The sequence below is a fragment of the Gallinula chloropus genome (genome assembly GCF_964237585.1).
Source record: "Gallinula chloropus genome assembly, chromosome: 1".
Classification (NCBI taxonomy): Eukaryota; Metazoa; Chordata; class Aves; order Gruiformes; family Rallidae; genus Gallinula; species Gallinula chloropus.
The window spans coordinates 187,999,755-188,010,846 of NC_140085.1; the positions used below are offsets into that span (position 1 = coordinate 187,999,755).

General features: G+C 58.3%; 1 protein-coding gene across 1 annotated transcript; it reads right to left on the reverse strand.

Moving 5' to 3' along the window:
* Positions 1 to 9,294: 9,294 nt before the first annotated feature.
* KCNE3 (potassium voltage-gated channel subfamily E regulatory subunit 3) lies at positions 9,295 to 10,174 on the reverse strand. The gene has a single exon (XM_084267422.1). The coding sequence runs from the start codon at positions 10,157 to 10,159 to the stop codon at positions 9,836 to 9,838; it is 324 nt and encodes a 107-aa protein (XP_084123548.1). The 5' UTR covers positions 10,160 to 10,174; the 3' UTR covers positions 9,295 to 9,835.
* Between the last annotated feature and the right edge of the window lie 918 nt (positions 10,175 to 11,092).

Sequence of the window (11,092 nt, forward strand, 5' to 3'; positions counted from 1 at the left end):
CGCCGCCGGCGGGGGTCGCGGGCGGGATCAGAGAGGGACTGGAGGGGGCGGGGGGCAGGGAGAGGCGGCAATGGCTTCCCTTCTTCTTCTTCACGCCGCGGCACCGTGCATCGCCCGAGGGAAGGCAGGAGCCAGCGGAGGCGAGCCGGCGCCCCGGCGCACGGAAGAGGCGGCAGCCGAGCGGGGGCTGCCCGCGGCGGCCGCTATTTACCTCCGCGCAACACCCGCCACGGCGACCGCCGCCTCAGCCGGCAACGGTCGGGGCGCGTGCCCCGCCCCTCCCCGCCAGCGCCCCGAGCACCTCCCGCCGCCGCCGCCCGACGGCAGCCCTGTCCCCGCCCCCGCAGCACGGCCCCACCAACCCCGCCTCACTCCCCATGCCGAAGGGGCGGGGGTAATGCCGTGTCGCTATGCATGATGGGAAACGTAGTCCGGGCACCGCTGCGGGGTGGCTGGCGGGTGGCGCGGGGGAACTACAACTCCCGGCAGCCCTTCCGGCGCGGCCCCGTTCGCCTCAGGGTGAGGGGAAGCGGAGAGGGTGGAGGGCGCAGAGGCTTTGCCTCCGCTTAGCGCCCCGGCTGCGGGCGCCGCCAAACTTTACCGCCTCATACCTTCCCCAGCACTCATGTCTCTCCCCTCAGGGCCCCGCCTTGCCCTCGCCCCGGGCTCCCCGGGGTGGTGGTAACGGTCCCGCGGGCGTTGTGTCGCGCAGCTCTTGGCCTTCGGGAGGCCGGAGCAGGGCGGAGGCCGAGCGTGCTGGGGCCGGGGGGAGGAGGGGGGGGGGGCGGGCCTCCTTCCTTTGCTTCATGCCTCAAACTGGGGATACCTCCTACTGCCCCATACCTCTTACCACCCTGCTGAACCCGTGCTCTCAGCCCTCTGTGCCGTAAACGAGAGGAGAAGTTAAAAACCTCCCTGTCTGTGACACTCTGAGGCGGGCTTCCACCCTGCAGAGCGGGATCATCCATGCCCTGGGGATCATGGAAACAGCTGTGCCCTGGGGGACAAGCCCCCTTGTTGGTGGACTCAGTTTGCATTAGGAGGAAAAGCATAGCCCCTTGCTTCCCTTTCCCAGGCTGCTTTGGTTCTAACTGAATGGCCTGTCCCCAAGCAAAAGGCCACAGCAATGACCCACGTCCTGCAGAGCATCCACGGCCTGCAGAGCATCCGCATCCTGCAAAGCATCCGCATCCCACAGTGCATCCTTGTTCCACCGCACATCCTCCTCGCAGAGGTTGCCATAGCGACAGCAGGCACTGCAGAAGGATGCCAGGCGCGGGTGGTGGGACTGCTGCCCAGGGGATGCTGGAACACCAGGGGAGGTATGGAACGCAGGGGTTGTGAGTGGCTCCTTAGGGAGACTGCAGGCAGAGGAAGATGTAATGAGGAGTTGACAAAGACGTGGGGAGGTGGTTTGGGGTACCTGAGCAGCACAGCAAAGGATGTTGTTGAAATACAATGTGGAAAAGAGTGATCCATCCTAAGAAAGCTTAGAAACCTCAATTTAGCCTCTTTCATCTTTGAAACTCTCAGGTCAATGTCCTGAAGAGACCTCTTTCATGGCTGCAGACACAAACAAATGCTCCTTTCCAGAGGTTTGGCTCGAGTGTGGGGAGATGAACCTTTAAATTGGTCTATTACAGTGAATTAGTGATAGAAGTCAACAGAGGACTAAGATAGGAAGCAGGAAAGAAGTCAATGTAAGTCTGTTATCACCAGAGGACTCTGCTAAGGTTGTTTCTGGTAGAGAAGAGTCTGGATACTGACTGAGAGAGTGAGGAAATCAGGCATAATAAATGACTCAAACAGTATGTGACCAGGATAGGAGCTGGGCTGGTTCATCCTGGAGAAGAGAAGGCTGTGGGGGGACCTCACTGCAGCCTTCCAGTCCCTGAAGGGAGCAGAGAAACAGGAGGGGAATCAACTTGTTACAAGGGTAGACAATGGCAGGACAAGAGGACTTGAGTGAAGCTGAAGGAGGGAAGGGTTAATTAGATATTAAGGGGAAGTTTTCTACAGAGAGAGTGGTGAGGGGCTGGAAGGGGCTGCCCAGAGAGGGGGTGGGTGCCCCATCCCTGGGGTGTTCAAGCCCAGGCTGGATGGGGCCCTGGGCAACCTTGTGTAGCTCCAGGCCTGGAGGCTGGTGTCCCTGCCTGTGGCAGGGGGGTTGGAGCCCTGTGATCCTTGGGGTCCCTTCCAACCCAGACCAGTCTATGAGTCTATGATTCTATGATACTTCCATCTCCGGATGGATTCGGGGCATCCATCCTTTGTTGCTGATGCTTGGAGAAGGAGTGAGGCTGTTGGGGAGTAGGGAAGGGCCCTACAACCAGAGCTGCTATGCTGTGCACCTCAGAGGACTACGAACCAGAGGTGACCCCACTATCCCAATCCCAGAGCAGGATTACTCAGCTCCACACTTCCCACCAGCTTTGGCTTCACCCCATGGGCTTCTGGACCCGATGCCACTCACGCCCAGTGTTGGTTCCTCTCCCATTCCTTTATCTTTCCCTCCTCATAAAGAGGAGCCTAATTAAACCCATATTTTAGACAGATGCTGGCACATCTCTCCACACCTCAGAACAAGCTCACAAGGGCAGCTCCTGCAATGAATTTGCAGCATTTTTCCTACCTCTGCTGCTCTTTTCCTTCCTTTCTGCTTAGTCTTCAAGAAAAGAAGGCCAGAGCCCACTGTAACAGGAGTCCAGCCATGAAACCTTTGTTTTCCCCCTAAAAATGGACAATTGCTGTGTTAAACACCTTCCCAAGGAGCGTATCTTACAAAAATAGCATAGCTACACACCCAGTGAACCAGAGTCGGGTAATGAGAAGCGCAGCCAGGTCTTGAAGCACCTTCCCCCCACCCCTCCCTTCTCAGCAGACTTAAACTTCATTCAGTATTTTACTCCCCCAGCATGGTGTGTATGGGGAGGGGAAGGGAATGGGGAGTGGGGTTCCAGTCAATTCCTCACAAGCTGCTTTCCTCCTCCAGATCTTAAACCACCTCTACTTCCCCCCACCCCTCCCTTCTTCGCAGACTTGACTTCAATCATAAATTCGCTCCCTTCTTCCCCCACATCGCAGTGTGGCGAGGGGCAGGGAATGGGGAATGGGGGGTTTCAGTCCATTCCTCCAAAGTTGTCTTCCTTCTCAGCTGGGGGGAGCATTCCACACACACCCCCCCTTCCCCTGCTGCACTGTGGGGTCCCACCCATGGCAGGCAGTCCTCCTCAAACCTCTCCAGCATGAGTCCTCTCTATCAGGGAGTCATCTCCTCACCATGTGCCTCAGCCCAGCTCCCTTCTATGGGGTGCTGACCTTCGGGCCCAGACTGCTCCAGCCTGGTCCCCCCCAGAGTCACAAGACCCTGGCAAACCTGCTGTGGTGTGGGTCAATCTCTTCACAGGCTGTAGATGTCTCTGCTCCCCGTCCTTATCCATGGGCTGCAGGGGACACCCGCTCCACCATGGTCTTCTCCATAGGATGCAGCACCCGGAGTGCCTCATTCTTCCAGCCCCCCCCATCCTTCCCTGCCCTTGGTGTCCCCACGGCTTGTTACATCATCTCATTCCCTTCTCTGGTGCCAAAATGCAGCTGCCTGCAGTTTTTTTTCTCCTATATGTGATTCCCAGAGGCGCTGTGACCATCACTGATGGGCTCAGCCTTGGTCAGCAGCAACTCTGGCCTTGAATTGACCAATGTTTACAGTCTGGGGCCTGCAGAGAGCTTCTGGCTGCTGCTTGCAGAAGCCATCTCGGCAGCACAGCCACGCAAAACTGCAACAGCAGCCCTCAGCTCTGCAGCCATGATTAAAAAGCAGAATCTTTCCCTTCAGATACCTAGATAGGACAATTATTATCTCAGATGCCAGCTCTCCTCTGCGATCATCTCCCTGAAGAACAGATAAAACGGCCTCATACAGGATAACAGTCTTATTTATGGGAAATGGCCACAGTGTGGAGGGTTTGTAACTTCTCAGGGTCTCACAAATGCATCCAAAGGCTTAGAGTGATGATCTGGCTTCCCTATATTTTCCTGGGAGAGGCCTGAGGCACCGCAGCACATACACCAGCTGTTCCACAGCCAGGCAGGCTTCTAAAAAAGATTATGGGCCATACGGCTTAGATCACGCTTATGGAGATTTGCTGTGTTGGCCTGGGGAAAAACACCGACCTGGCAGGAGACTGACAGCTAAAACCAATGTATTGGAGGGTTAATCAGCCACCAGAAGAATTTTTAAAGCTGATTATGTCGCTACAGGAAAGTTAAACTGAGTCCCATCTGCTGTCACAGAGGGAAATAACAAAGAAGCTGGAACAACTCCGGACTGCGCTGTGGCCCAGCACATCACAGCGCTCCTGGCCACGTCTGGGGTGCTTGTAGAACCTCCCAACATTCACTGGCCACTTACCAGAAGAAAACTAAATTTTCATCTATTACTAAGGACAGAATTTGCAGTCCTTATGTGGCAGAAAGCCAGAGGGATAGAAATGAAACTGTGAGTGATTCCCAAGCGTTCGCCCTCATGTAGCATTTTGCCTCATTGAGGCACAGTGTGCTCAGACCAAACTGAGCAGCAGCCACCAGTCTGGGGTCTAAAAACCATGGGAGAGGTCTCAGTACCAGCGATGGAAATGGGTCAGGCTGGGAGGAGGCTAACCCTTCCCTCCTTCAGCTTCACTCCATCCCCCTTGTCCTGCCAGTCTCTACCCTTCAGGAACAGGAAGGCTGCAATGAGGTCCCCTCACAGCTTTCTCTTCTCCAGGCTGAACAAGCCCAGCTCCCTCAGTCTCTCTTCGTAGGGGAGATGCTCCAGACCTCTGACCATCTCCATGGCCCAGTGAGAGGGACAAGGAGATGATGAAAGGCCTGGAGCATCTCCCCTGTGAGGAAAGGCTGAGTGAGCTGGGGGTGTTCAGCCTGGAGAGAAGAAGCCTGAGAGGGGATCTGATCAATGGTTATCAATATCTGAAGGCTGGGACACAGGGGGACATGGCCAGCCTCTTCTCAGTGTGTGTGGGGACAGGACAAGGGGCGATGGCCTCAAGTTGGAGCACAGGAAGTTCCACACCAATCTGGGGAAGAACTTCTTCCCGGTGAGGGTGAGGGAGCCCTGGGACAGGCTGCCCAGGGGGGTGTGGAGTCTCCTTCTCTGGAGATATTCCAGCCCCGTCTGGACACCGACCTGTGCGACCTGTCCTAGGGAGCTGCTTTGGCAGGGGGGTTGGACCCGATGGGCTCTGGAGGTCCCTTCCAGCCCCTACGGTTCTGTGAGTCTGTGATTCGGTTTGCAGTGTCTCAGTACTGAACCCCTGATTTTGTACCCACAGATTTGTTCTTACCAACGCCCTTAACATTTCTTTTCCACAGCAGACAGACTAAGCACGCGGTGATGTCACCACATATCAGACATAAAAACAACCCACCACACCCCCCCCCCCCCATCTGTACAGTCACATGAGCATCCTCAGCGATCTGGTACCGCAGATCAAATCCTCGCCCACAATAAACTGGATTAGCTTTTTGTCCATCCCACAGCTCTGCAGCCTGAGAGCCTCAGGGCTGAACCATGCCGGGCTCAGTGTTTCCATGGCAATGTTACCACACGGGGTTTATTCCACGTTGCCTGCAAGCTGCCCAGGCCATCCCCTGATATTCCACGTTGGTTTTCCACTCCCTTTTCCCTCAGTGAGCTGGGGTTATGTGAAACGAGGCCAGCACATCCTTGCAGCTCCCTGCTGTGCCTCTCTCTGTGTAGAGTTTGTTAGTTATTATTTATTCTAAGTGCAGAGTGCTGCACATGGGACAGAACAACCCCGAGCAGCGCTACAGGCTGGGGGAGACTGGCTGGAGAGCTGTCAGGCAGAGAAGGGCCTGGGGGTGTTGGGTGACTGACCATGAGCCAGCAGTGTGCCCGGCTGGCCAGGAAGGCCAATGGCATCCTGGCTTGTGTCAGACACAGTGTGGCCAGTAGGTCTGGGGAGGGGATTGTGCCCCTGGACTGGGCACTGGGGAGGCTGCACCTCGAGTGCTGGGTCCAGGTCTGGGCTCCTCACCATAAGAAGGACATGGAGGTCCTGGAGCGAGTCCAGAGAAGGGCAACCAGGCTGGGGAAGGGGCTGGAGGGCAAATCCTCTGAGGAGCGGCTGAGGGAGCTGGGGGTGTTCAGCCTGGAGAAGAGGAGGCTGAGGGGAGACTTCTCAGCGCCTCCACTGACCTGCCAGGAGGGTGCAGAGAGGTGGGCGATGGTCTCTTCAGTCAGGGGACAGGAGATGGGACAAAGGGAAATGGGCTCAAGCTGCACCAGGGCAGGGTCAGCTCAGATGGGAGGGAAAAGTTCTTCCCTGGCAGAGTTGTGGGGCTGTGGAACAGGCTGCCCAGGGAGGGGGCTGAGTCCCCTGGGTGTCTCAGGGGACACCCCTGGGTGTGTTTTAAAAAAGGGTAGATGAGGTACTGAGAGATCTGCCTCACAAGTCAACCCAGATCCGTGAGTCCCAGAGGGACACCCAGACAGCCCGGAGCTGTGGGTCCCAAGGGGACACCACTCAGTCCAAATCCATGGGTCCCAAGGGGACACCAGCCAACCCAGAGCTCTGGGTGCCACCGGGACAAGCCCGGCTGCCCTCTCCACAAGGATCCCACTGTGTCCCGGGGAAGGAGCGGGTGCCGGTGGGACGGGGACCCTGCGGCAGCTGCCACGAGGTGGCACTGGCACCTTGTCACTCAGCCCGGTGGTTTCCAGCCCGAGGCCCCAGGGCGGGGGGACACCCAGGGCACCCCCCAGCCCTGCTGCAAGCTCTTGCTCCGAACTTCATTGCGGGGCCAGACGAGAGGAGCTGCGGCTGGATCAGGGATCGGGTGAGTAACGGACAGCCCTGTCTTGCAGGAGGCTTTTTCCTCCTCCTGGTCTTATGGATTAGGGAAAAGAAGCATTTTTCCCCCAATTTTTGTGATCCACCACCCTATAACACGATTTCCACGCCCCCCAACCCCACCCAGGTCACAGCAGCAGGAGGCACTTTGCAGTCACCGGGTCCATCCCACCCCACCCCTCCTTCCTCCCAGGAGTGCCAGTGGCCATCAGGAGAGGCAAGAAGACCACATCCCTTTGGGATGGGGTGGTTTGGGGGGTACCACGCTCACCGTTCAACACCCCTCCTATTGCAGGGACCCCCATCCTGGCCCTGGCACGAGCGGCTGCTCATGGCTCATCCCACCGGATGAGCCGGTCTTGGAGGACAAACACCACGGAGGGGGAAGACAACTGGAGCACGGTGTGTGCTCACACAAACCAGCCCTGCAGAGGGAGGGTTGTCACCTCAGCTGTCCCCACCTGGCCCGATTCCCCTGATTTATTTGAAGACAAAGGGTTTATTTTCCTTTCCCAGGGCTGCAACCACAAGACAAACAGAGCAAAACCTCCCCAGGTACTTCCTGCTCCAGGAGGGTGCTGGTGAGTGTGTGTGGGGGTGGATGGTGGTAGCATTTCCCCCCTCTCCCCATCCCTGGAAAGTCCCTTCAGGGACATAGGACATGGGGGGACTCCTATGATTTAGGGACCCTCCATGGGGACTCCAACACCCCACCTGAGCACCCCAAATCCAGAGGGTCCCCTCAACCCAGGCAGGAGCTGGGCATCCCTCCGGTGTCCCCCTGCCCTACTGCCCCCCAACTTTAATCACTGGGGGTCTGTAAGCCCTGAAATAGGGCGAACAGAGGTGCTTGCCCTTCCCCATTAACCCCCTGCGGTGACCTCAGGGTGCCTGTGTCTCCCTCTTAGCACCTCAGGGTGCATGTGGGATGCCTGTTGGGTGCCTGTGTCACCCCATTAGTGCCCTGGAGTGCCTGTGGGGTGCCCACATCCCCCCATTAAATCCCTGGGGTGACCTCAGGGTACCCATGTCTGCCTCTTAACCCTTAGCCCACACAGCAGGCTCTGTCCCAAAAGTGGGCAGCTCCTGAGGGCTTCCCAAAAATTCCCCTGCCTGGGGTCTTGTGCCCAAGAGGAGGGCATGGGAAATCAGGGATCGGTCACTAAACTGCCCCTGTCCCAGTGCCAAGGTTCCCAGCCCAACCCCAACCTCACTCACATCCAGGATTATTTTTCAGATTAGGGTTTGGCGTCACCGTTTGGGCTCAGGCATCAGAAAGGTCCCTATGGGCCAGCTAATCTAGCTGCAATTAAAGACGTTAATTATGACATTATTAACAGGTTAAGACGTGTTGAAGGACTGGGTCACCCCACAGCCTGGTTTGGAAGACAGGGGGACGTTTACTGCCCTGGACATGGGCCACTTCACTGGCTGGTCCCAAACCCAGCCAGCGTAATCGTGGAGCTGAAGCCAAGGAACCCAGCAGGACCTGAGAACATCCCCTTCCCGTCTGCTGCTGAGCCCTCAGCCCGTGGAAAACACATTTGGGACCTGAGGTACAAAAGGCCAAAGCTACAGCCGACAGCAGGAAGGAAGCAGGAAAACCTTCGGCATCACCGTCCGGAGCCCGGAGAGACCTTGGGGGACGTGCAGAGCCGGATGCCTCCGGCCAGGCTCAGGCCACGCGTGTGCCCGTAGCTCAAGCTGTGGTTCCTGGACAGTGGAGTCAGAGAAAGCATCTCATGTCCTGGGATGGAGTTGGGATAGAAGCATAGACTGGTCTGGGTTGGAAGGGACCCCAGGGATCAGAGAGTTCCAAACCCCCCTGCCACAGGCAGGGACACCAACCTCCAGGGCTGGAGCTACACAAGGGTGCCCAGGGCCCCATCCAACCTGGCCTTGAACATCCCCACGGATGGGGCACCCACCCCCTCTCTGAGCAGCCCATTCCAGCTTCTCACCACTCTCTCTGGAAAGAACTTCCCCCTAATATCTAATTTAACCCTTCCCTCTTTCAGGTTCACTCCAACCCCCTTGTCCTACCAGTCTCTGCCCTTTAACAAGCCGATTCCCCTCCTGTTTCTCTGCTCCCTTCAGGGACTGGAAGGCTGCAATGAGGTCCCCCCTCAGCCTTCTCTTCTCCAGGCTGAACCAGCCCATCTCCCTCAGCCTCTCTTCCTAGGGGAGGTGCTCTGGAGGATTGGATGCTGGTGGGGGATTGCTCCATCGTGAGGGACACCAGGCAGGAGTTACCCTTGATGCCCCTTTGGCAGCGCATACGGAGTGGGTTTAGCCCTTAATGCATCCCCAGGGCTCTGGCAGTCAGGACACTGGCATGGAGATGTGCCCCAGGGATTGCCCCCAACACTGACTTTGCTCAGAGAAGAAGCAAACGTGACCCCACTGGGAACTGCCACCTCCTTTAATTCCCAGCTGGAACAGCTGAGCCCCAGACCAGCCCAAAAATTACAGCACCAGAAAAGCCCACTAGCCCGTGTCGCGAAGCTGCTGGGAGCCCTCAGATGTCAACGCTGGCTGGTCCAAGCAGGGAGATGGTGAATTTTCCTCCTTGAAGGTCCCTACCAGCCTCAGCAGGCTACGGTGGGAAAGGAGCCACCTCTGCCATCCCCATCCTCCTGCAGCTCAGCCAAGGTGGGTTTGCAGGACGGGGACCTGCCCATGGGTTGCACCCTGCCAGATCCTGCCAGACCAGAGCTGTGAACCCAGCCAGGACGTCGCTGTGCTCCTCATGCCAGGGCAGAGGGAACCAGGTCTGGGCTGCTGGGAACCCCCCTCCTTCCATGGGGGGCTCCGTCGGGGGGGGGAGGTTCCCAGCAGCTTTGGGGCCAGGCTGACCAGCAGCGCTGCCCCATTCTGCAACCAGCAGCAGGATGTACAGCAGCTTCGTGACCCGAAAGAACCCCCCCAGCAGCTCACGCAGGATGAGGACGTCAGAGCTGAGCTCAGATCATGGAGACCCTGTTCTTGATGTAGACGTGGTAGGGGTCGCTGCGCTTGTCCACTTTACGGGAGCGGGTGTAGCCCAGGATGAGGCTTCCCACCGTGGCGGCGAAGAGCGTCATGACGAAGAGGATGTACATGTAAGCGTTGTCGTCGCGCCCCAGGCGGCTGGCGCGGGTGCTGCTGGCGTTGTGGGTGATGGTGGCGGCGGCAGCGGCGGGGCGGTCGGCGGGGCAGAGGATGACCCCGTGTAGAGTCTGGTTCAAGGCGTTAAGCACTGCCTGGAGGCTTTGGTGCCAGGTCTCTGTTCGGTTGTTCTCCTCCATGGCCTCGCCCAGCCTATGGGGAAGGACAGGGAGGCTCAGCTGGGGTTGTCCCTGCAGTGGCAGTGCCCTTGGGATGGTGCCAGGGGTGTCCTGCCAGACCCAGTGGTTACCCCAAAATGATCCTTGAAGCGCCTCCTCTGCAGCACAGCAAGGGTAGGAGCGGGGATGGCCAAACCCTTTGCATTCACAGCAGCCCCCTCCCCAAATTTCATTCCTTCCACAGAGGGAATAAAGCCCCTGAAGCTTTGGGGCAGCTGACTGTCCTGTCCCCTTCTCCTCCCCGGGCTGGGGGCAGTGCCAGGGGACAGCCTTCCAGGGATGGTTGGGTTCAAAGCCTGCTTTCCCCAGGGACACTCAGGGACGATGGGTACCACCATGTCCTGTCAGCACCCAAAGGACCCTTGGCGGGGGGCGAGGGGATGAACACGCTGTCTGGGGTCCCCCACCCTAAACCACAGCTCCAGGACTGATCCTGTAATGCACTGACCACCTGACTCCAGGCCAGGTCCCCTGGGGTGAGCAGGGACCTCCCATCAGCCCTAGCCCAGGGTCAGGAGTCCTGACCACCCTGGCAGGGGGGCACAGGTCCCCACGTACCCCCAAGGACCCATTCTGAGGGGTCACTCTCTTACAACCCCAGGGATTTCCCTCCCTGTAGGTCCCAGACCCCTTGTGACTCCCCCCAGGGACACGGTGTCCCCTCTGCCAGCCCATCCTGGACCCCCAGGTGCCCTCACAGACCCTCGTGCCTTGTCAGGGCATCAGGGCAGGTGTGGACAGGAAGGGACACAGGGACACAGTCCCCCACATGTGCCACCCTTCAGGGCACAGCAGCCCCCACCATCCACTGTCGTTCCCCCAGGGAATCCCCCCTGTGTCCCCCCTGCTCCCGAGCACCCTGTGCCTGCAGCTCAGGCAGCTCCCTCCTTCCCC